This window comes from Mustela nivalis, assembly GCF_964662115.1.
Source record: "Mustela nivalis genome assembly, chromosome: 11".
Lineage (NCBI taxonomy): Eukaryota > Metazoa > Chordata > Mammalia > Carnivora > Mustelidae > Mustela > Mustela nivalis.
This window is the reverse complement of record NC_139030.1, coordinates 100957187-100983742: the sequence shown is the minus strand read 5'-3', so window position 1 is coordinate 100983742 and position 26556 is coordinate 100957187. Positions and strand designations below refer to the sequence as shown.

At 37.6% G+C, this 26556-nt stretch overlaps 1 protein-coding gene across 5 annotated transcripts in view; it reads right to left on the bottom strand.

Annotated features, from left to right (window-relative positions):
- Window positions 1-26556, bottom strand: part of ALS2 (alsin Rho guanine nucleotide exchange factor ALS2) — a 73683-nt gene that overhangs the window by 32129 nt on the left and 14998 nt on the right. For 4 of the 5 annotated variants that reach the window (XM_082688847.1, XM_082688845.1, XM_082688848.1 and 1 more), the window contains 10 exons: window positions 26238-26392; window positions 22414-23351; window positions 19134-19491; window positions 16309-16477; window positions 15427-15523; window positions 10612-10689; window positions 7776-7958; window positions 5725-5896; window positions 3609-3789; window positions 809-874 (listed from right to left, as the gene is read on the bottom strand). In XM_082688847.1, coding sequence (XP_082544973.1) covers window positions 809-874; window positions 3609-3789; window positions 5725-5896; window positions 7776-7958; window positions 10612-10689; window positions 15427-15523; window positions 16309-16477; window positions 19134-19491; window positions 22414-23351; window positions 26238-26392 — 2397 coding nt within the window. Of the gene's footprint in view, window positions 1-808; window positions 875-3505; window positions 3790-5724; window positions 5897-7775; window positions 7959-10611; window positions 10690-15426; window positions 15524-16308; window positions 16478-19133; window positions 19492-22413; window positions 23352-26237; window positions 26393-26556 lie in introns of all 5 variants that reach the window. The other variant, XR_014300111.1, reaches the window with a different exon arrangement.

The window sequence follows — 26556 nt, the reverse complement described above, 5'->3', positions numbered from 1 at the left end:
TATAAGATTAAAGGCAAACATGGCAAGATATTAACATCTATTAAATCTGGGTTGTGAGTACATATTTGATATACTGACTTCTAAAATATAACTGAATTTTTTAAACTTGTTTTTGTCTCTAGGTCAATACTCGTTAAGAATCTACATTGTTCAGGGCGCCTGGGCGGCTCAGTGGGTTAAGCCGCTGCCTTCGTCTCAGGTCATGATCTCAGGGTCCTGGGATTGAGTCCCGCATCGGGCTCTCTGCTCAGCAAGGAGCCTGCTTCCCTCTCTCTCTCTCTGCCTGCCTCTCCATCTACTTGTGATTTCTCTCTGTCAAATAAATACATAAAATCTTTTAAAAAAAAAAAAAAAAAGAATCTACATTGTTCAGAATGATTAGCCTCATGTAAGGGGCCTTTTAGATTTATTACCCAGAAGCTAAATGCAAAATCTTTATATTTGTGTAACACTTTGTGTTTTTCTCTATACCATCACATACATTATTTGTTACTCACAAGCAGGGGAAAAAACATTTCCATTTTTCAGATGAAAAAAATTAGGCTCAATTTGGTTAAGGGAGTTGTCCACTGTCTCAGGGATAATAAAGAAGGACCCAGATTCTGTTTTGTCAATACCATACGACTTCCAGTGATAATCAGGGGCTAATAATACCTGTCTTTTGTAAGAGTCAGTGAAAGTCTACACTTCGATTCATTTGATAAAATGATTATGCCAAAACTTTTCCTGGGCACTCAAAAACACAGAACACTATAAAATATGATCTTTGTTTGTTAGAATGGTAATTGGAAGGTATGTATTTGCTTACATGGCAGGCTTAGCAAGAAGCTGGAATCCTCCCATAACCAGGAAATTTGTAATAGATGTGCAATACCTTGAGCAAAAAAAGAAAACACACATATATTAGCATTAAATGAAAATTCTGAAGGACAAATTTACATAACAAGCATCTGGAGCAGGTACTTCTTGGTCTCACCAATAACTTTCAGAACTTTTGTGATGTCAACATTACAGTCATGAACGACTTGACTGAAAAGAAGGGCAGATTATATGATAATCACAATAATGAGGAGGGGAAAAAAAACATTTTAGTAAAGATGTTAATATAATTGTAAATTTAAAATACAACTAAAATTATGCAGAAGATGCTAGGATTTGCTTCATAGATTTTTTAATTTATTTGACAGAGAGAGAGAAAGTAAGCAAGCGTACCCAGCAGAGGGAGCAGCAAAGCAGGTGGAGAGGGAGAAGCAGGCTCCCCGTGAAGCAGGGAGCCTGATGCAGGGCTCGATCCAGGACCCTGGGATCAAAACCTGAGTCGAAAGCAGATGCTTTAACAACTGAGCCACCAAGCACTCCTTTACTTTGCTAACTTAACAAACCTGAGAAAATATAATTAAAATAATTGATTTTTAATGAAAATTAAGTCTTCAGAAATAAACGAGAGAAGGGAAGAAAATATGTTAAAAGAGCTCAAGTGAAACTATTAGAAAATGTCGGTTAAGTTTTGATCTACTGTTACAGAATGTCTTGATACACTGCTTGATGCATGTACATTTCTACCATACTCTCAGAATGGCAAAATGGAATCAATGGACTTCAAGAGAAGGCAAATGCCTATTCAAAATAACCTAAGGTACCTTACACTTAAAAATGATCTTGATGTGGGGAGCCTCTGTGGCTCATTAGGTTAAGTGTCTGCCTTCAGCTCAGGTGATGATCTCAGGGTTCTGGGACCCAGCCCCGCATCAGGCTCCGGGGGAGTCTGCTTCTCCCTCTTCCTCTGCCCACCCCCACTCATGTTCTCTCTCTCTCTCAAATAAATGAAAAATCTTTAAAAAAAAAAAAAAAGTGGGGGGTCCTGATGATAAATTAAATGTTCTGTGTGTTTTACCACAATTAAAAGTAACTTCTAAAATTCATAAGCAGTGGCGCCGGGGTGGCTCAGTCATTAGGCATTCTGCCTTTGGCTCAGATTGTGATCCCGGCCAGGATCCTAGGATCGAGCCCTATACTGGACTCCCTGATCAGCAGGAAGCCTGCTTCTCCCTCTCCCACTTCCCCTGCTTGTGTTCCTGCTCTCACTGTCTGTCAAATAAATAAATAAAATATTTAAATAAATAAATTTTTTAGAAACTCAAACAAATCAAGATTTTTTTACTTGCCTCATCTATATGAATAAATTACATTAAAAGATAGTCCAACGTATCAAAATAAAAGCATCTCTAAGTCCTGAAGTATCACAGAACAAGAAATTTTTTAAAAAATTGAGATAAATAAGACAAAAAAGAACTACAATAGCAAAAGCTGAAACCCTCAGGCAAACAAAATCTATTTTAAAAAAGTAAATTGGGGGTGCCTGAGAGGCTCAGCCAGTTAAGCATCTGACTCTTGGTTTTGGCTCAGGTCATGATCTCAGGGTCAGGAGACTGAGCCCTGCACTGGCATCTGCTTAAGATTCTCTCTCTCCCTCTTCCCACCCGCCAAAATAAAAAGTACACTGGTATCAATTTATGTTATTTTTCATGCCTGAAAGAATACGAGAGACTGCAACTAGGCTACTTCCTCTCAGACAATTATCTTCAAATATATTCAATATTGCTTACAATTAAAATCACATGCATCTCTCCACATGTATATGCCTAAATCTGAAAGGAAGTACACTAAAATTAACAATGGTTATTTCTGGTGGTAGAATTGCAGGCAACTTTAAGTATCTTTTTGACTATTCTTATTTGTATAATTTTCGGTAATAGACATCACTAATATTAAAAATAACCTAAACAAAACACCAACAGAACATGAACTCCTTTTCACTGGCTCCTGGCTGTGGCTGTGTGATCTTAGAGCACAACAAAGTGCCTGGCACTTAGTGGGTGCTCGGTCGGTCCATAGTTGCTAAATGGATGAGGTACTAATAAAGAATAAAACTTTCACTTCAGATCAACAGCACGGATGTCATTTTAATATGCATTAAAATAACAAATTAGGCCTCACATCAAAATGGCAAAGAATAAATGAAGAAAAAGTGATACATTTTTAAATTTTCAAATACACTTAGGATATTTTATTTGAAAAAATTAAAAGAATCTTGGATAACTTATGCTAGATTTTATTAAGAAAATATCCTTATTTTGAAGATAGTGTGGTCTCTTTAAGCCCTCCATTTACACAACAATAAAAGAGACACTGGAACAACTCCATATTTACCATTAGCAGTTGGTCTTAGAATAATTTGTTTAGTTACTTATTTCTTCTAATTTATCATAATTTACTAAAGTAAGCGAAACTGTTCTCTAAAGAACCATATTTATTATAGTATATTTTATGTAAATTAAGAATATTTCATTCTAAATTAAACACTATCAATCATTCTGCTAGACTACAAAAAGAAATGTAATTCATTATTTTTCAACCTTTTTTCCATTTAAAGAAAACTGAAACTTTAGCAATGCAGAACTACAGTTGGCTTAAGATTAAAATACTGCTTTGCAATTTCTATTACCTTATATCACTGTCCCTAATCTAGTCTCTTCTGATTAAGGAGCTGTTCTCCTTGGCAGAATAACCCTGCAGAGATTGAACATGACACGGGACTGGATACTTGCTCTGTATAACTATCCAAGAAGAGACTTGCATGCTTCAGAATGACCAAACTCCGGGCTTCCTTTATCCCATGGAGGAAGTTGCTCAGTGAGGCTCCGTGCTGACCGATCAGGTAACACAGCTTGCTGAAACGGCTTGCCACCTCCTGCAACAGCTGGACTGTGCTTGCGGTGCCCAAATTTTCTGTAACACAGTGATGATGATGATGACACAACCTGAAGACTCATGACTGTGAACACCTTCTCAAGATCAAGATGACGAATCGCCCTTTTCTAAAAATACTTAACGAGCTGAGATGTACTCTCAGCTGTGGAACTCAAATCATCACAATGTTGAAGGAGCTTCAGAGACCAGAGAATCCAGTCACTTGAGAAACTTGTTACGAACACAGGCACAGGGTTCCCATAGCTTCTGACTCAGTAGGCCGAACATGAGAACCACTGGGCAAATCTCACTCTCCTCCCATTTTGAAGATAAGTAATCGGAAGCTGGGGAAAAGGAAGTGAGCTATCTGATTTCACACAACTGGTAAGTGACAGCCAGGAATTCAGCGCACTTTTCTAGTTACATTTTCAACTTTTTGTTCTGACTTCTGCTTTACTGACCCCTGGACAAGCCCAACACTTGAGTGAAGAGAGGGCAATCCCCAAATCAGACTGACCAGGTTGCTCTAAACTTTATAGGGGGTGCCAGGGGATTATGTGCTTTTTCCCAGTCCAAAGTTCCTAATTTCCAGGACTTCTAAGCAGTGAGGCTGATGAGCAGATGAGGCAAGAAGAACACAGAAATCACGAATCAGGACAGGGAAAAGGACAGTCTCACTTTTCTTTCAGAGCAATCCAGGAAGCTTCCAGCTGGGACGGCTGCTTTTCCCCTGTCAATCTCCTGTGCTGTTATGCCCACCCACTGGAAGAGAATTTATAGAAGAGGCACTCTACGACATTTAAAAAAGGCAAAACAGAATAAAAACTGAAACCACCTAGGATTCCTGACTGGCTCAGTCAGAGCATGCAAACCTTGATCTCCAAGTCATGAGTTTGAGCCCCACGTTGGGTGTAGAGATTACTTTAAAAAAAAAAAAAAAAAAAAAAAAAAAAAAAAAAGCTATAAAAAAATAAATAAGATAAAATAAAATAAAGAAATTTTAAAATGCAGACAGACCCTAACTTACAAAGGTCACATTCTGAAAGACTATAAATTACTTATTTGAAAAAATAAGTGTTTTCCCATTATAAAAATGGGCTGACCCACACAAACCAGTGCAAACTTAACGTGGAAAAACTGATCTACTAAACAAGGCAGAATTTAAGCACTACAGTATTGATCTGAATTCCAGGTCCTCACAGGGCCCTCACAGGGGCCACAGAGTGCAGGAAAGAGAGAGAAAAACTTCCTCTCCGTTTTGTACGCACAAGGCCAAACCTACAAAATTTCTTGAAAAAAGTGAACTCTGATCTTCAAGAGTCATTTCTCCCACTTCCATCTGTATGCCTTTCTAACCTCCTGGAGACCCAGGGAGCTAGTGTACCCTGACAGCAGACCCCCTCTAGAACTACTGCAATTCCCCTGTATTATCGCTTCATCTTCAGCCCCTCCTCCCTGTTGACTGCAGCTAATGAAAGGAATCGGATTTAACCAGTTCACGGTAATGTTGGATAAGACCCTGAACACTCTCGCCCACAGTTTAAGAGACTACTTGTAAATCCAGACGAATCTCCACTTGATGTAATTCTAAGAACTACAACCAAGAAAATGAAAAAGTCAGGTAGTACAACATAAGATCTCTTAGAACTAGTGGGGCCAGAAGTGCTGTTTTGAAGTCTAGCTCCTAGATCAACTTTCCCAAAGCTGTTTCTGCTTCTCTACCATGAATATTCTGGAAAGCTCCACTTCCTATTTCCACAGGGGAAAAAGAGCTCTGGGAGTGGTAGAACACTCAGGGGCAGCTGGGCTCCTGGCGAAGTAGAAACAGTTTGTAAGTGGTTGACAGCCTGTGTACAAAAATAAGAGAATGGAAAGAAAGAAACCCTAACTCAAGTTTTTTTTTTTAATTGGTGCTACAGGAAGAACAGATAAAGAGTCCTGATAACTGAGGGGGTGGGGGGAGGTTCTACTTACCTAAACTGAGAAGAGGCCTGAGAATCTGCGATTTGATGTCACTTAGTTTTGAATAGAATCGTCTTTCCGTAGTAGCCAACTCATGGAGACTGGCAATATATCCCATAACATTTTTGTCCACCAAAGCTAGATAGCGATCTTTCCCTGCTGTCACTCTGCTTATATATCCGAGCTGAAACAGAGGAGGAGAAAAAGATTAAAGATAGAATATAATGTACTAGCAGTAATCTGGGTGCTAAAACTGGCTCGTATTGGCTGGCAGAAACCAAATGGAATATTTACATTCAAGAATTTCGCAAGTTAGTTATTAAATCACCCGTAGCTTGAAAGTGGCAATAGTAAAATTACCCCCCCAAAATGGCAAACGCTACAGATCGGGACTTATTTGTTTGTTTTGTTTTGTCTTTTTTTAGAGCTGGTTTACCAGTACAACATTATTATATATGTGTATCTGGACCTATGTATTACCACATATATCTATACTTTTATTGCCACAGTATCTTTTATTTCATATTACATGTATTTAGAACCACAGACACCCTAAATATACAAAGATCCAAACGATAGAGATACATGTCTCAGGATCCTCTTTTTTTGTGAAATAGGTTAAATGACAGCACAGAGGATCTCTATACTGTGTACTGGAACATCAAGGGTCTAGAAATTATCTTGTCTCTTAAAAGTGCACCATAAAGGGATTTTCTTTAAAAGGGACTTTTTGTCATTTATCCACTATACCACTTGACAAAAATAATCAGTGTATACACAGATCACTATAAACCCAGGAAACCAAGCTGCAGACCACGCAGACTAATATCCATGGTACCTGATGATACATACTAAAGCCTCACTCCTCTCACCAGCGTATTTCCTCATTTATCTGGACTGTGGGATCTTTCATGAGGAATGTGGAGCAAGGGCCAACAGCTACAAAGAGTTGAGTACATCGGAAATAACAGCCTGTGTATAGGTCAGCAGCCAAATCTTGGCCAGTGTTGCCTTTACCAAGAAATACTTTGTCCCTATACATTCATAGCTTATGCATTTACCCAGAAAAACAAATATGAAAGATTAAAAAAAAATCCATAGACTGTATTATCCAGTAAGAATAAGAAATCCAGAATGTACTAGCTTGAAGGTAAATCATGGCACTTTGAGGATATGAGTTACTTTAATGAGAAAAAAAGAAAACCAGGAACAGGCCAGTCATTTTAGGTTCATGAAAAAGAGATAGGAAGTAGGAAAGCAAAGAAATATAAATCAACAAATGAAAAAGAAGAGAGTAAATAGCAGTAAATAAAACAAGTTAACAAAGGAGAGAAGCACAGCTGGTGGCCTGTCCGGTCTGCCATGAGCCCATCTTTTTTTGACATTTTTACTTCCCATTTACAATTAAAACCTCATCCACTCCAGGGATGCCTGGGTGGCTCAGTCAGTAAAACATCTGTCTTCAGCTCAGGTCATGATCTCAAGGTCTGGAATCGAGCCCTCTGTGGGGCTCCCTGCTCAGCGAGGAGTCTGCTTCTCCCTTTCTCTCTGCCTCTCCCAGCCAAACCCACTACACACACTCTCTCTCTCAAATAAATAAAATCTTTGGCAAATAAAACAAAATTTAAAAACCTCATCTACTCCATTTCTATTCTAATTCACCTCTGAGGGCTCCATGAACATAGTTAGGAAACTTCATTGTGAAATGTAGTTTTTAATATTCCTACATGAGGGTATTAATTCAATGAGTATTTGTAAAGTACTTGCTATAAGGATACAGCAGTGAATGAGAGCACCTAAAATCTTTACTCTTCAGAATCTTATAGTTGAGGGCAGAAAAATAGACCAAAAAGGGTAAACTATATAGTGTACTTGATGGTGCCACGCACTGTGGAGAGAAGTCAGTCAGGAAAAGGAGGTAAGGAGAAAGGGGGATGGGCAGGGTTTGCCATTTTAAACCCAGTAGACAAAGACAAGTCATAACAGGCATATATACAAATAATAACCAAACAAAAAGACTGCTCATGTGTTACGGAAGGCCTTAGGATCCAATGCCCGTTCACCTTACTACAGGAGAGAAGTACTGGAGTCTTAGTACCACTGTGATTCTCTGGAAGGTTGTCACCTTCTGCAGGGTCCTGTCGGCCACTGTAATATAACCCAGGCTGGAAGTCTTCTGTATCCGCTAAAAACAGGGAATAATCCTGGCCTGCGGCTACGCTCCAAACTCCATTTTCACTGTTCACCTGTAATGACAGCAAGATACCATCTGTCCAAGATGAAAGAATAAATTAAACAGAAATTCAGATCCACCAGAATGGAAGCGCTGGGTTAAACAGATGTGGTTGCACAGTCACTAATATCTCTACTGGCAAAACTCATCCACGAATGTGCCCTATCAACCGCAGCACAGACACATAGATAAGAAGGAATCCTGTGTTCAGCTTTTAAATTCAGAACTGGTTTGTTTCTATAAAAATCTGAAAAACTAGGATTTAAAAAGGAGAAACTGTAGATCTAATTTTTAATAGTTATTTTTGGAAGTCTCTATAAGACTTAAGACTTAGGCTGTACTACAATTAGGAGCCGCAGAAACTTCTAGAGCCCTATTCTGACAGCTAGGACACACCTTTGTCCATTCATATCCAACTGTGTGTACAAAAATCAAAAAGAAAAAAATTCTAACAAGGCACAAGTGCATTCTAGCCAACTAGACTCTTGAGTGCTAAAACTTAGTTGTCCCACTTGGAATTCACTACCTCTCTGATGTAACTTCACTGTACCAACTCCCAGGCTGTTGAAACAGGCAAGGCCCCCTCAAAGCCCATCTACAGGGATCCCCAAATCAGAGGTTCTCAACAAGCAGTCTTTGTAGCAGCAAACACCTACAACATGTTAGAAATGCGAACTCTCAAGCCACAGAGCTAGTTGGGGTAAAGCCATCTGGTTTGACACTGATGTGTGCAAAAGTTTAAGAGCCACTGCCTTAAACCAATGGTTTTCAATCCTCTCAGGATTTCACGTGGTGATTCAGGAGGCCCCATGGAAAGGCAGGTGTCAGGGCTCTGCCCCATCCCCCTCCATCCTTCAACTAAAGTAGTTCTAGCTTTATCCATTTTGTGTATGGGATTACACAGATTTCACTTGAAGAAAGTATTCTGCTATGAAAACTCCTGCCCCAACCACCAGCCCCAGCTTTAGCTGTGACTTCAATACTGATAAGCAAAACCCCTCTTATCTGTCTGATTCTTTGTGTCTAGACAGGCTCCAAATCCTAGGTGAATGGATGACTGTGTGAGTGTGTGCACATGTCTCCACTACTTCATAGCTATCCCCTTCTGGCATGAAATTATCTTCTCAAATTCAGGCTCTCCAAATAACTGGCTTCCTGTTAATTCTGTAAGGAATGGATTACAATTTTTGCAGGAGACAAAAGTCTTCTTACTAGTCTCTAATCAAAACTAATTCAGATCTCCTTCTACCTTGACTTTTATTTCACAGATTAATTAAAATGACATCAGAATGTTTCTCTCATCCTTCCCACAAATTAAAAAAAAAAATCCTGATGCTGTAATTTTTATCTGTACAGTTAATGAGTAATGAAACTAAAATCTTATTCTCTCTAGTCTGACTGTACAGAGTTACATAAAAACTTGATTTCCAGGGCCTCCATCCTATTACAGAACTTTCCTTGGTAAGAATAAATGTACAATCTATTTCATTGAAGTGAAAAACAAGGAACAATGATCTACCACATTTTTTTGTTATATAATATCAGTAGTTTGAATAGCTTACCACTGAAATGCTCTATAGTGAAAATATTTAAGATTGGAACTAGAAAGTAATAACTGTTGCCTAATGTTTTATCTAAGTCTTTTCCTCTCGGGGAAATGAAGTTCCCTGGAAGGAAAGGCAGCACGTTTAAGTCTTATGAAGCAATGGATCACAGTGTACCCTGAAAACATGCATTACTGTAATATATATTATCTGAAGTTTATATGTCAATCGTGCTCCTGAACTTGACATAACCACCCTTTTTGTCTCTGCTGCTCTCAGTAGAGGGAGCATGTCTTGGGCTGGGTTGATAGCAGAATCAAACTACAAAAGGATGAGCTCCATATCTCATTCTGTTAGGCTGCTGCCATGTATAACTCCCGGCCCTCTACCCTCCAAAAAAACAAATCCCACATAAGGAGTCAACACCATTGATGAAAATTTAGTATTTCCACACAGTTTTGGAGGAGAAAAAAAGATTGATAAATAGTCCTCTAGAATTGCATCAAAGGGACCAGAAGTTACCAACCTCGGAATAGCACTGCGTAAACCAAAAGCAATTTATACAACAGTGAAGAAATCATCTATACTTTTAGCTTCACTATAGAAAATGAAAAGATTTACAAAAAAGTTTTACTACTAGGATTACATATGTAAAAACAACAACAACAACAACAACAACAAAAGCCCCCGCCCCCGCAAAATACCACCAACAAATAATGTTATATAAATATCAAACTTAAGTGAAAAGTCAGAGTAGGCATCATTTGGTGGTACAAAGCTCAGAAGTCAATATCACAGTCCTAGAATCCTTTGTTTAAAAAAAAAAAAAAACTTTTGCATTTATTTAAAAAACAAAAAGACAAAGGAATATGAATATTCAATGAACAATAGAAGCTAAGAACAAAAGAAATATAAACATGTTATTAAAAAAAAATTAGCTTGAAAATAAGGGGCTTCATGGCTTTTTTTATAAAAAAATTTTTTTAAGTATACCAAAATGAATTTAGGTCACAAATACAGGATGCTACTAATTTTTCAAGCACAAAATGGAGATATATAAAGTGCTATAACTTAGAATTCTGAAATAAGTTGCTATAAAAATCACCAAGTTCTCAAAAGTACCTTTGCAAGACGAGGAACTGTTGTTGGAAAATCATAATGCCCAAGCTGACCAAAGGTATTGCTTCCCCAGGAGTAAACCTATTACAAAATCATAGAAATGTGGTAAGAGTTGTGAATCTGACTACATGTCATTTCTGAATGTCTATAACAACATATCCATATATACGTGTATATATGTGTGTATGTCTAAACACACACACACACACACACTCCCAATAGTTATACACATATCACTTACATTCTTTAAAATACTTAAAAAATTCATCTTTAAACAAGGCCAGAGATAATGAGCAAACAGTACATAGATAGAGTCCAAGGGTTAACAAAAACTATCATTTCTCAGGTGTTTACTACCAGCCCAGCATTGTTGTTAACACTTTGTTTGTATTAATTAATGTTTAATTCTCAAGACAATCCTTTCTTTACAAATAAGGAAACTGGCTCAGAGGAGTCACAAATTTGTAAGCGGCCAAGCCAGGATATAATCCCAGGAATTATCCTACACTGCCTCTTACAAAGAAGGTGATAAAAAAGGTAAATGCTACGAAGAAAAATTAATCCTGATTCTTTTTCTGTAGACAGGAGTACAGTGAAATCACTAGAACACCTTTTCATACTCAAAGAGTTATCGAAGAGTTATGTATAAGGTACACAAGTACCTATGCTCCATTACAGACAAAAGAAACTAGATGACAGTGACCATGTTTATGCAAATGGTTTGGTTTCTTCCGGCTTTAAAAGCTATTCATTGTCACTGTACAAGACTGTCACAGAACAAAGAAACAAAAAGAAGTTGGAAACAGTTGATGAACTGACCACTTAGAGACAACTGCTATTTTGTTTTGGGAACATGCTCACATACATACTTCTAGAAATTTTAATGTTTATGGTATATAACCTAGACACAAAACACAATGCTGTTTTGCAACCTGATGTTTTTCTTAATGCTCTTCCTTGACATTTTTCAGAAAGTATCGAGCTACAACTTTCTTTCTTTCTTTCTTTTTCTTTATTTATGAAAGAGCATGGGAGCAGGGGGAGGTGCAGAAGAAGAGAGAAAGAGAATCTCAAGCAGACTCAGCACCAAGTGCAGAGCCAGAGGCAGGGTCCAATCTCACAACCCTGACATCATGACCTGAGCTGAAATGGAGTCAGACGATTAACCAACTGAACCACCCAGGCGCCCCAACCTACAACATCATTTAGAATAACTATGCAGAACCCTGCAGGTGTAGTTTAATAAAATGCCTAACAAAGTAGCCATATTTGTTTATAATTTCTAATTCTTTAATAAAAAATATTTAAAATCCTTGAATATACATATTTGCATATCTTAGAATAAATTCCTAGGCAAAGAACTCTGGGTCCATGAACCTGTACATTTTGATTTTTGATACATACCGACAAACTGTTTTCTAGCAAACTCCAATGTACATTCCTGCCAGCACTCTAGGTTTCCTTCCACCCTCACCAGCACCCACTATTAAATGGGATCTTTGTTCATCTGGTAAGTAAGAAAATATTTTACTGTTGTTTTCATTTATATTTGTCTGCTAAGTGGCTGACCATCTTTTCATTCATTGCTGGTCATTTCTAGCTCTTTTATGAATTGAATAGAAGCACCCTTTGACAATTTTTCTTTTGTATCTTTAGCAGTAACACTTTATCACATATATCACAAAAGTTTTTTCCCAGTTTGTTATGTATTTTAATTTTGTGTGTAGCAGTTTTGCTATTTAGGAGCGTTGACTTATTAGGTAGACAAACATATCTTTACTTTCTAACTTCTGGTTTTGGTATCATGTCCTTTTCTACTCCTAAGGTTATTGGGGGAAAAAAAGAAAGAAAGAAAAAGAAACACCCAAACTTGTTCTTACACATGTAAGGTTTTATTTTTTAACATTATATCTTTAATCCATCCAGAAGTAGAATATGTGGTTCTCTTAATTTTCTTCTGCAAATAAGAAGCCAATGGTTCCAACAGTATTTATTGAATATGCAGTCTTATTTCCCCAACTGATACAAAATGTCCACTTTTATCATATACTAAATTCTCATATATACTTGGGTCTATTTCTAGTCCACAGGTATATTTCTATCTCACTCATTTGTTTGTAGTCTGATAGTATATATTTTTTTAAAGATTTTATTTATTTATTGGACAGACCAGAGATCACAAGTATGCATAGAGGCAGGCAGAGAAAAAGAGGAGGAAGCAGGATCCCGATGTGGGGCTGGATCCCAGGACCATGACCTGAGCTGAAGGTAGAGGTTTTAACCCACTTTTAACTACTGAGCCACCCAGTTACCCCTAATAGTATATTTTATAAGGCAAATTCTCACCCTTCCTTTCTGTTCTTTTTCAGAATTTTTTTTTAAAGATTTTATTTATTTATTTGACAGAGAGAAATCACAAGTAGATGGAGAGGCAGGCAGAGAGAGAGAGAGAGGGGGAAGCAGGCTCCCTGCAGAGCAGAGAGCCCGATGCGGGACTCGATCCCAGGATCCTGAGATCATGACCTGAGCTGAAGGCAGCAGCTTAACCCACTGAGCCACCCAGGCGCCCCTCTTTTTCAGAATTTATATGATTTACCTTCTGTATTTATTCTCCTGGAACAGTTTTGGGATCATTTTATCAAGCTGTAAATCTTACACTGAAATATTTAATGACCTAGGGGAAAATGGCATTTTTGCAACATTGATTCTTTCCACCTAAAAATAAAATTTCAGGGGGTGCCTGGGTGGTTCAGTCAATTGAGCAGTCAATTCTTGATTTCAGCTCAGGTCATGATCACAAGTTGTGAGATCAAGGCCTGTGTCAGGCTTACACTGAGTTTGTCCCTCTCCCCCTGCTCCTCCCCCTGCTCATGGGCTCTCTCTAAAATAAGTAAAATCTTGGGCACCTGGGTGGCTCAGTTGGTTGGATGATTGCCTTCAGCTCAGGTCATGATCCTGGAGTCCCGGGATCGAGTCCCACATCGGGCTCCCAGCTCCATGGGGAGTCTGCTTCTCCCTCTGAATTCCTCGCTCATGTTCTCTCTCACTGTCTCTCTCTCAAATAAATAAATAAAATCTTAAAAAAAAAAAAAAGTAAAATCTTTTAAAATAAATAAAATCAGGTCGCCTAGGTCGCTCAGTGGGTTAAGCCGCTGCCTTCAGCTCAGGTCATGATCTCAGGGTCCTGGGATCGAGTCCCGCATCGGGCTCTCTGCTCAGCAGGGAGCCTGCTTCCCTTCCTCTCTGTCTGCCTCTCTGCCTACTTGTGATCTCTGTCAAATAAATAAATAAAATCTTTAAATAAATAAATAAATAAATAAAATAAAATAAAATCTCCAAGCCCTGGGACAGCTCAGTGGATTAAGTGTCTGACTCTTTATTTTTGCTCAGGTCAGGATCTCAGGGTTGTGAGATCAAGCTCCCCATGGGGCTCCAAGCTGGGGCTCTGTGGAGCCTGCTTGAGATTCTCTCCCCCTCTCCTTCTGCCCCTCACCCTCGCCCCCTGCCCCCCTCTCTCTCTAAAATTAAAAAAAAAAAAATCCCTTTCTATTATTTTCTTTTATAACCTATCAGAAGAGTTTGTGAGTTTGATTCACATGGGATCTACACACTTCCTATTAAAAATATTCTTATTTTCCTAATACTTTTGTTGCCACTGTGAACAGCTTCTTTTTCCCTATGTCTTCTGTTTAACCTTATATGTATAAAAAGCTAGCAACTTTCATGTTTGTTTTGTAACTGACCGTCTTCCTAACCTCTTACTTTAAAGTCTTTTGAATGATTCATCGTGTTAATAACAATAAATTATCCTTTTCTTTCCTAATATTTTCATTTATTTATTTGAGCTATGTTAGCATTTTGGCTAGCCTAGTATGTGAAATTTAAAATATTTAAGGATTTAGATTTCTTTATTGACTTTTTTAATAAGATGAAGGGACTGATGAAGAATCATTAGGACTACATTTAAGAACAACTTAGGAGCACCTGGCTGGCTCAGTCCAAATAGTGTGCAACTCCTGAGCTAGGGGTTATGATTTCAAGCCCCACATTGATTGTAGAGATTATATAAAAATCCTTAAAAAGGGGCGCCTGGGTGGCTCTGTAGGTTAAGCCGCTGCCTTCGGCTCGGGTCATGATCTCAGGGTCCTGGATCGAGTCCCGCATCGGGCTCTCTGCTCAGCAGGGAGCCTGCTTCCCTCTCTCTCTCTCTCTCTCTCTGCCTGCCTCTCCATCTACTTGTGATTTCTCTCTGTCAAATAAATACGTGAAATCTTAAAAAAAAAAAAAAAAAAGAAAGAAAGAAAAGAAACCAACTTAAAACAACTACTTTATGTATTTAGATGTATGATATAAATAAAATTTATCATGGTGTGGTTTTAAATGATTCTGGAGGTCACTTTCAAGTCCCACAATTTTAAGAAAAATACCTTTGTTTTCTTTTCTTAGTGTCTTATCATAGATTTTCTTCATCAAAAAACATAAAAATTCATCAATACAAAAAAAATCATCAATATCCCGGAAAATCTTGAATTCTATTTTTTTATAAGAATACATTATAGAAACCTTCGTTAGGTAGACCAGTGTTCAATCAATCCTCCTATCATATGTGTAACTTTACACAAGTTACCTAATTTCTCTAAACCTCACTTTCTTCCTCTGTAAAACAGAGGTAATGCAAAATGATGTAAAATATTAGGAAAATCAAATGAGATATGGCATTATTGCCTAACACACGGCAGAGACTCAATAAATGAAGATCTAATTTGATCATGTTAAGCTTCCACAAAATTAAGATCAGCTTTCGACATTTTTTCCTACCTGGGATTTCGCAGTAAGTGCAAGAGAATGGTAACCACCTGCCTCCAGATAGATTACTTCTTTACCATCCAGACATTTTACACACAGTGGTTGAAGCCTTAAAGAAAAACATACACACACAAACTCAAAGTAAGGAGGCTCAGAAAGAATCATGACCTTTTTCAAATTATAGAGCAAGGGCTTTCAAGTAAAAATAAACATTTCAAAAGAAAGCATTAAAATATTAAATATATGTTCAATTTACTCCTAAATATTGTAAATGATTTTGGATGGTTTTAATTTAATCTCTGTCCATCAGTCACTAACTAACATGGTTCAGAATTTGTTAAGAATCAAAAACAACTAACTGATTTGTTACAGCAGAATATACTTAGGACACAATGAACTATAAAGCCACAGAGAGGTCTTTTTGTTGTTTGTCTAAAGCTACAGTTGCCTTCCGCTTTGCTACAAGGAGACATTCACATTAACTGGCTATTTTAGATAATCATCCCATTTACACACTTTCACAAATATCTAATTTGTTAATATTATGAGTTCTTAAATAAAACAACAGTTTTTCCTTGATGTACATTAATGGTTTAATATTGCCATTACAGTTATTTTGGAAGCCACAAAGGACATGTTTCAGGTAAAAAAAAAAAAATTGTTGGCTCTTTAATAAAAATTTGAGTTATTTAAGTATCCTGATGAAATACAATCTTATCCCAAACATCACTTTCTGTTCCAAGATGAATATACATCAAAGAGATGGAAAAGTACACCAAAGATATTGAAGTACCTTATTAGGTACAAATTCAAGGCTAACATGACACTGCCTTCACAGGAGAGAGATTTATTGGTTAACGCCAACTTCTACCCGTGAACAAAGCCAGCACTCACCGAGGCAGAACATCACCATGTCCCAGCTGTCCTTCCTTCCCTTTCCCCCAGGTCCACACCTCTGTCCTCAGAGAAGGCAGAAGTGCATCTGCTTCTCCACTGTATGTAGGAGTCAGAACCACTGTCCGTGTTTTCACCCGGGCAGCTTTTCTTAAGAGCCTGGGGGAAACTGAAAACAAACCAGAGATGGAGTGAGGGAGTAGAGGGGTGGGAAAAAAGATATCATTTTGACCAGATGTTGATTTTTCAAAGAAATACACTAACGTGGTATTTGTGAAGCATATTCTATAGGTTCTCTGCAAAAATGGGGATTTAATAGTGAGATGAGTTTGGTATGAATGCTGCCTACTACATTCTATCCTCCACACTATCTTGCCCTATAGATTCATACACACATTATTAGCAAGCTAAAGGCCCTGACAAGTCCTGCAATTAAAAGGCCTGTTTAGATTTATTTAACTTAGCCCCACTTCCAAGCATTTGGTCACAGAATCCCTTTCTGTATAATGTTTTTATTACACAGAATGTCTTTGTAACATCCTATGGAATTTGTATTCTACAGAACATGCTTAACAAAATACTTCGCTAAGGCTGACAAATATTTTTCCTATTTCAAAGCAGAGTTAAAAGTTAAGACTTTCCAAGTTAAGGTCTAAGTTCAAACATATTTTAAATATTTTTTATTTAATCTATTTATTTATTTTAGATTTCATTTCTTTATTTGACAGACAGAGATCACAAGTAGGCAGAGAGGCAGGCAGAGAGGGGAGGGGAAAGCAGGCTCCCGACCAAGCAGAGAGCCTGATGTGGGGCTTGATCCTGGGATTATGACCCGAGCCGAAGGCAGAGGCCTTAACCTACTGAGCCACCCAGGTGCCCCCAAACATATTTTAAATATGGTAATAAAGGACTTACTTTAGATATAAAATTTTCAAGTTTCTATGGTGGGAAAAAGATTATGAATATAAGTACTAAATAACTTTTGAATTTTGCCTATTTCAAATTATTTTATAGAGGACTTAATGTTTTAAAATATCTTTATAATCATTTATAGTATTTAAAATTATAATAACGACATGTAACACTATGTAAATGTTGTTACTGATTTGGTGGCAGGATATGTTTTAAAGAAAATCATCAAATGTCGCTTAAGTGCAGACTTGGTCATTAACTTGAGGGCACAAAAAAGTGATCATCACTGGCTAAAATCAACATCTTTTCTGATAAATGTGCATTTATACACACAGACACTCAAATAAATCTACTTGAAGTTCCCTCAAAGATGTATTTCAGGTTAAAATAGAGAAAAAGAGTGCACGTAGGGGCACCTGGGTGGCTCAGTTGGTTAAGCAACTGCCTTCGGCTCAGGTCATGATCAAGTCCCGGGATCAAGTCCCACATCAGCCTCCCAGCTCCTCCGGGAGTCTGCTTCTCCCTCTAATGTTCTCCCCTCTCATGCTCTGTCTCACTGTCTCTTCCTCAAATAAATACATAAAATCTTTTTTTTAAAAAAAGTGCATGTAAAATTTTTATAAAGATACTTTGGGTCACTAAGTAAAATTTAACCAAAAGGAAAAAAAATCTATTAGCAGTATTGCATATTTCAATGACCTAATGACGTGACAAAAATCAATATTCCACATTTGTGGTTCCAGGAGATCTCAAATATATTTATGCTACAAATATGAAAGGACATTTCACAACAAGACAATTTTGGCACAAAGTCCTCCTTCAGACTTGACAGAATCCATGGGCTTTCTTTTTATAGACAAGCAGTCAATCAAGACTAAGGGCTTTATTTGCAAGCTAAAAATCTAGTGGCAATAAGAAATAGAAGACAGGGTAACAGAAGTACTCTGTGGCACAACAGAGCCCTAAGTAAGGAGATAAGAAAGGTAGGATTCCCCATTTTAGAGCTTTGTACAAAATGGTGTAAAGACTGAGGGCTGGAAACCATAGACCACAGGTCAAATAGAGCCCACTGACAACAAAGTTTTACTGGAACATACGGCCTTACTCATTTGTTTTTACTTACAGCTACTTTCAAGCAACGATGGCACAATTGAGTATTTACATAATAGAGACCACATGGCCCGCAAATCATAAAATATTTCTCTTTCATTGTTTACAGAAAAAGTTTACCAACTCCTGGTCTAAATCCAATGCTGCTCCAACTTTACTGTGCACACCAGCCACCCGGGAATCTTGGTATAATGCACATTCCAATACAGTAAGTTTGGCGGGAAGCCTGAGACCCTGCATGTCTAACAGATTCCCAGATGCTGCTGCTCTTGTTTCGGGTCCGTAGGTCACAGTTTGAGAAGCAAAAGTGTAGAGAACTGAGATTCCTAAACCAACCGAGAAATGCTGAAGAACCAACTGGGTAACGGTCTTAATATTCTAAGAAGTTTGTTGCTATTTGTATCAGAAAATGAACTTTCCTCTTCTTGAAGTTTAAATTATCTCCACTTTGAGGTCAAATACAGTAGACCCTCCCACTTAACCACAGTCACATGTGCAACTTCATCTCTCTGGGTTACACGCCCCAAACTAGGATATACAGAGGCTGTCACTGCATTCCAGAATAAAATAAGATTCATAGTAAGGTTCAGAAGCAAAAGCAGACATCACAAAAAAATTACGTTCTACGGTTATTTTTAAAGCAGAGGAATACGTAACTTTCTTTTTAAACCACCCAAGTCACCAAAATTAAATAACTGTTGACATTTGAATATGTCAGTTAGCAATTAGGAGAGCTACGGATTTATAATAATGTAACATGTGATGTCGGAGCATCTTGGATTTTCACCTGGTTATCTCCTTACCTTGAGACAACAAGCCAGGGAGGGAGAGTCTCCGGCTGCCTCCCTCGGATTCCTCTTCTCGGATATCCACAAGACTTGAACTCTTCTTTCCTTGCATGGATTCCTGTTTAACCTGTTCTTCTCTGCTATCTTTCAGACCTTCTGGGCCTATGGAACTACTGCCTGCCTGAGTTCCAGGTTCACAAGGGGACGTACTATAAAAGTTCATAACTTTCTTAAGAGACAAGGCCCCAGCTTCGTATGTAGCAGCCACTCTCACACCAACAGCAGATGCACAAGAGACTACTAGGCTGTTTAGGGCTGAGGTGCTTGTGGTTGGTGGGCTGTGAAGATTAGGAACTGCTTCTTCTACAAGAGGCTAAAATATACACACATAAAAAAGTATATAAAAATATAATCCCTTATACAACAAGCAATCAATAAAAACAAAGTTTAACAAAAACCACCACTATTTGCAAATTTAAGAATCTGAAACAAGGGCTTCTATCTTTAACTTAAAGGTATTATCTGCTCTCCGTACTGGATTTAACATATCATATGGAAATGAGGACTCAAACTACAGCTCCTTATCAAAAGTACTTCCTTTTGTTTGAGTGTTGTGTTTTTCCAAGTTATTCAAACAGAAGCCCCAGCTGCTTTAATAAAATTAAGCACAGAAGGGGAGAGGGAAAGAAAGGTCTGGAAAACACAGCGTTTCATATGAGGTACAATGTATAACAGCCCTGGATATAAGCTTGAAAAGGTTAACAGTACATAAAAAAAAATAATTAAATGTAATATTATTGATCGCTTCTAGGAAAATTTACAGGTTGCTACTAAGAAATACCAGAAAAAAAGTATGTCTAAAAAAGGCTTTTCCTGAAATATTTAAGAAAAAGTACTTTAGCTGTTATATATATATATATGCGCAGAAAAGGAAGTTATACCTCTGACCTATAGTTATATACATACTGCATAGGCAGTATCTAACTGTCCCCAAGTTAAGCTCTCAAGTTCAAGCCCTTCCACTGCCTCGTGAATGTGTTATTTTCCATGATCCATGGGCTATGTCAGCTGAAGGATTACTTTTGCTCTCATTATGATAAAGTAAATATGGTAGGTTAATAATTAAACATTTGGGACCAGTGTTTTCTGTGTTATTCATAGCTCTCTTTGAAAGTCAAACTAAAGTTGCCTAGTATCTTAGTAAAAGATCAGTTGAAACTTACTCTGAGCAGTCAAGCACCACTGTTTAAAGGAAAATCATTAAATGTAACTACTAAAAACACACAAAAAAAGCTTTTAGCTTATCAGCATAAGTCATTTACTTCCTAGGCTGTACAAAGGTCTCAAATGGTATATATACATTCCTTAATTTGTCCTGAACTGGAAGCTAAATGAAAACAAATTTTTTAACATTGACTTCTGATTCTTTTAAAGGAAATAATCCCCGTTTCCTGCACAGTACCTGATTGCAGTAGGTACTCAATACATTTTGTTGAATTAAATACTAAATTCAGAGGAGCAAAGGAGTCTTTAATTAAAATATTCAACAAAACAAACAAATATGCCATATCAAGCAAAAGATAAATACAAAGCCTATTAATTCCTTGGTGCCAAAGTTCCCTAAAAACTTGCTGAGAAGTAACATCACTCTTTTCACCCTTTGTGTATGAAGTCTCATAACAGAAACAGTGAAAGGTATTTATGGGTCAATATTTTAGGGCCTTCTTACCTAACAGGAAAGTCATAAAATTCTACCTTCAATAAACTTTAAATTATTGTTCTTACTGGCTGCTCTATTTAATTATGTTTAACAATACATAAATCAATAAAACAAAAATATAGAGCCAGCAACTTTGATGAAAGACATAATTTTAGGAGTCCTGGTCAACCAATAATAAAATTCAGTTATGAGGTATATGCTTCGTGGCCCAGTATTATGGTTTATTTCACAAAAATGAGATACTTTCTCAGTTATTTCTGGTCAGAGGAGAAAAAACTTGTCTTAGACTATATAAATTCCTAGTGAATTAGCTGTCTGAGACACTATTTGCAAAAACTGAATTAAATTTAGTATAAACAGACATTGCCAAATTTAGCATAGGCAACAAAAATGTACATGTTTAACAAAATAAATCCAAATGAAAATGCAATTTCAATGATAATTATTTAATAATCAAATAAGTATATACAATAAATTTTCACCTTCAAATTTAATAAATTAGCAGAATGACTTCTAAAAAGTCAAAGTCCAAATTTTTATAAGCATGTTCAAGTCTAAGAATGTTCTATGTACATTCCTATTAAATCATTACTTTTGTGTTTAGGTTTCTTTCTCCAAACAGCTTATTCTTAATTTTTAAAAAAAATCAGATATCCACAAGGTTCAATGAGTAAACTGTGAAATAAAAACTGTTTCTAAAAATACCTCTAAGCCATGTTCTCATCCTGACGGAGTGAAGAACAAAAACAAAGAATCAAGAGGTATGTGGTTTCAAAGGCCTGAAAAAACACCATGGTATAGTTCTTACATGACTAGAGGTTTTTGTTTTGTTTCATTTTCTTAGAGTTTTGGTAAGAACAAAATTGAAAGGCTTACATGAAGAGTAAAAAACAAATTATCCTTTTAAAACAATTTGTTTAATCAGGGAGACTCAAACTTTACTGTATGCTACTGGTCAACAGCTTTTCTCCATTTACACGTTTTTAAAATGAGAGTAGTTCAAATAAAATGAAGAAAACATTAATCCCCTGTCCCACAACAAAGCCCAGTAAGGACTACAGGTATATGCTGAAAAAAATTCAAACAACATATAACACCAGGAGTTTGTTTGTTTTTTAAATCTGCCTACAATTGAGGGATTGACCACATGGCAACTTTCCCTGATAAAAAAGGAAAGGACTACTCTCTACAGAATCTGGAGTCATACAAATACAGGTGAGATGAATCTCTATGAATGTATAGTTATATTAAAAGTATTCGGGGGGGGGGGCAGTATTCAGGAGCCTAGCAAAATTTAGTATAGTCAGCCATGGGAGAAAAAGTACTAGAAAAAAATAAATGAGATTTTGCTACTTAAAAAGAAGCCCAGCATGACATCTTTCGACATCTTTCAGCCTCTTAAAGGGTAGAATTTGAACATAAAGAGTAATTTTGGAGTAATCCGGGTTTTCCCTTCTCTAGGATTGCATGGTAAAAGAGATTTAAAGTCAAGCTCAAGACTTAAGCATTTTAAAGTTGCTAAAGAAAAACTCCTAACTCCAGAAACACCTTTATATTATAAAATTTAGCAGGTACCTGAGATGGCACTGGCTTTTCGCCGTTCTCTGAGTTCTCTCTTACTGAGCGATCTGAGAGTTTTGCCATGTACTCATTCACCGCCTGAGTATCAGGGTATGACGGTACATTTCTGGCCGAAGAAATTTCAGTTGTTTCCACGACATCTTGTTGGGAGGAAATGGCATCACCACCCGTGGTCTGAACATTTCCAACGTTCGTGTCAGTAGCAACAGGCGGCTCCTTTCCTCCCAGCGTGTTCTCGAACACTTCTCCCTGACTGTCCAGGGTTTCAGTGCAGGGGCTGATGGCAGTGCTCACCTGGTTTTCTGCCTGGGATTCTGACAGTGTCACCCCTAAGGGGCAGCAGTGACTGTCTGATATAATCACATGGTCTTCTTTGTCGGTCATAGTAATCAGGAGTTGGCTGCACTGGTTGCATCTTTCTGGGACTGGCTTCAGCTCCTGGGAAGGGAGGCACTGCACAAGGGCCAAGCTGTGGAAGGCGCCACAGGCAACTTGTAGCACGACTCGGCCGGCAAGATGTTCCACCTTTTGTGGCTTTGTCACCGGGAAGGCGGTGGTAATGAGACCCAACTGACAACCAGTACCCCATGCCCAAATCTCTCTGCTTATCGACAACGCCAGTGTGTGCTCCTCACCACACGCCAACTGCAAAATCCTGACCGCAACCAAAGAACTGGTCTCAGAGTCAGAAATGCTGACAGGATTCGGTTCTGGAACATACTGCTGGTTAGCTACTGCACACTGGCCTGCAGAGTTCTCCCCCCACATGTACACTACGCCACTTTCCGTCACTGCTCCACTGTGGAAACTCCCTGATGCCACGGTAACAACATATTGCCCAACCAGGGCATTTTCTAGAATGGGGCTATTTGGACAAATCTCTGCTGGTTCACTTCTCCAGGGAAGCGTCCCAAAGCTGTAGACCTCACCATCTAAATGTTTAAAAAAAAAAAAAAAAAAAAAAGGAGTTAGTGAGTTAGCTAGAAATCTTACCAGCAAATTTTTGGCTCCTCTAGGTTAACAAAATAGGGCTGTTTTTTGTTTAAGCACAGTTGTAGAGATTTTAGTTCAAGCATGTAATATCCCACATTTACTCATCTTTTAACAAGTATCATTTTTAATATTCTGAAAAATAGTGAGAATTTCTACCAACTACAGGGGGCTACTTCCAAATGAAGCAATCTTGCTCCTCATCCTACAAAGTCCTATACAGATCCACTACTAATGGCTGTCAATGCGCGCTACTACAGGAATGTGTTCAAAGACAAACTAATGACTATAAGATAAAATGAGCAGAGGACAATACAGATACATTCGTTAACATCTACAACATTCACGGCTACTTGAGCAGCAGAAAATTATGCTGTAGCATAAAAATATCAGAGATTCATTTTGGCCAAAACTAAGAAACCAGCTTTATACTTCTAGGTTGTACGAAAGCACCAGTGTTAATAAGACATGGCTGTCTTTGTGATGTGTACAGTATCATGTATAATTTTAAACGTTATATATCATATATATTGCGCACTATACAGCATTTCTAAGGTGCCATTTGTTTAAAAAGTAAATCACAGAACGAAGCAAAAAAACAAACAATGATAAAAACTATGACAGCTTGCTTTAGAATGAAGGGCAACTTGGCTGGCCAAGGGCAACTTAGCCATGGGTTTTGAAAAATACTAAAGCAAGCCCACTATTTCTTCTTTTCCGTATGACCAGGGACTCATCCATTTTTTTTTAAGTTAATAAAGAAATAATGAAGTAGATTTATAGTAGTATTTTTTCCCTACAAAGCAGCAACTGAGCTGATAATGGAAAAAAAAATGCATTCTTTAGCTTTGGCCTATTATTTATATAAAATATATTTATATACTCAAATTAACTAAACAGAACATCTCTCTAAGAAAGAACACAACAGTGGCTAGAAGGAAGACATGAGCTTTTATTAAGGAATTTCCAGTTTGGATAGAGTACTGATAAAATCAGCTCATAGGTTAAGATATTTAAATTTTTCTTCCCGAGTGATACAGCGATATACACTTGCAACAGCTCACTAGTTCTTTCAATGATTATCACTCCACTAGAGAGAGAAATCGAGCAAAGAAATGGATATTCAGACAACTCTTCCCTTTTTTCAACCTGGAATACCTCAAAAATAGTGATTCAATGAAGTGTCCTCACTGAATTATGAGCTGAGAGTCAAACTGAATAGAAAAAAAGAACTTGAAAATTTCCAACATTCCATCAGTAACATTTTCTCATCTGGAAAAGATAGCACTGGAGATCTTTTTGCTATTTCAAACACACACTTATGTAAGATTTCTTTTTTGTAGCTTTTTTTTTTTAAGACTTTATTTATTTATTTGAGAGAGAGAATGAGAGAGAGAGAGAGAGAGAGCATGAGAAGGGAAGGGTCAGAGGGAGAAGCAGACTCCCTGCTGAACAGAGAGCCTGATGAGGGACTTGATCCCAGGACTCCAGGATCATGACCTGAGCCGAAGGCAGTCACTTAGCCAACTGAGCCACCCAGACATCCTGTAGCTTTGACGCTTAAAACCAGGACACTGCTTAAACATGGACAATGATAGGCTATTCATATATTTTTAAAATGTTTTCCCTCAGTTATCCCACTTAAGGTATGATTCTAGAGATTTAAAGATCATGTTCATGAAGGGTCCCTAAATATCTTACTGAAGGGTAAATAAAACAATAGAATTCTACTTATAGGTGCTTGAGAATGATAGATTTTGAAGCCTCCAGAGCAGATAGTGATTGAATATAGTGCACATTTTTACAATAAAGCTTTTCCCAAATTCTGGCCTAATAATAAGAGTATTCTATATTATTATAATAAAAGTGATATAGTAATAAGCAGGCTAGAAAGAAATTCATGTTTACCCCACAAAATTAACAAGGTCAGAGTTAAATTTGCCTTGTAGAATTTGGCTTCCCTTAGTTCTTACGAAGAAAATAGCAAAGCATTACTGAATACTTAATAAATGCTTGTGGAATTGAAATTTAGAAATTAGTTGATGGCAGTCCTGGCTCAAGCCAAATTTGCCATGACTGAGTTGTTAAACTGCTGTCAAAATTAAAGGCAACTCTCTCTATAAATTGTAGCTTCTGTTCCTATCTGTTATAGATTTATAGATTTCATTACATGTTCTTATAAGCTGCTATTTATGCCTGAGAAAAACCGTACTGACATAGTACAGCCAAGCCGCATAAAAAGCAGGCTTTGAAATCAGACTCTGAATCCCAATTCAGACTCTGACACTCCAAGAGCTGTGGGGGCTTGGGGATAATCATTTCATCTCCTGACCTTCAGCCTCCTCATCTGTGAAGAGGGGACACCAACAGTGGCCTGCCTCGCAACATGGTTGTGACGACTCGGCGAGGTGGTACAAAGCGCCTGGTGCCATGCCTGGCATGCAAGATTGTGTAATAAACACTAGCTAGTATGAGCATGATTCTTCTGATACACTTAATGAACAAAGGCACAGCAAAAGAGTTTCTTAATAGGTAATATTTCCATGGTTAATTCTTCATTACTAATTACTATAAAACTTACAAACTGTACTTCTCCCTTTTATGCTAGATATGATGGAACTTAAATTTAAGAACTAATCTGATTTTTGATGAAGGGAGTAAGAACATATTTTGAAAACACAAAGAGTATAGGCTCCAACAATCTTCGTTAAGCATTTCTGATATCCAGTAACTCCCTTTCCTGATCTCACACACACAGGTACTATTAGCACTTCAGTGAGTATTTGTTAAACGAAAGAACCTTTAAGTGAAAAGGTTCTTTTCACTACCTTCAGTCAGAAGAACTCCATGCTTCACTCCAAGGGCTGCTTGAAGAACAGCCTTTCCTCCCCAGCCTGGCAGTCTCTCTGGTGCTACAGAATTGGATCCTGCCTGCCACACGTGGACCAGGCCTCTTTCTTTGGATCCTTCTGCTTCTTTTGAGCTACAAACATTAAGAAAAATAGCTTAATTGGTCCTGCAATTAAAACTGTATTTGGGGATTTCTTACTAATTTCATTAGATCTGTATCTTTTACCAGCACATGGGTGACTGGGTCAGATCGCTCAGCACCTGCCTTTGGTTGGGACACAGGAGCAGAGATAGAAC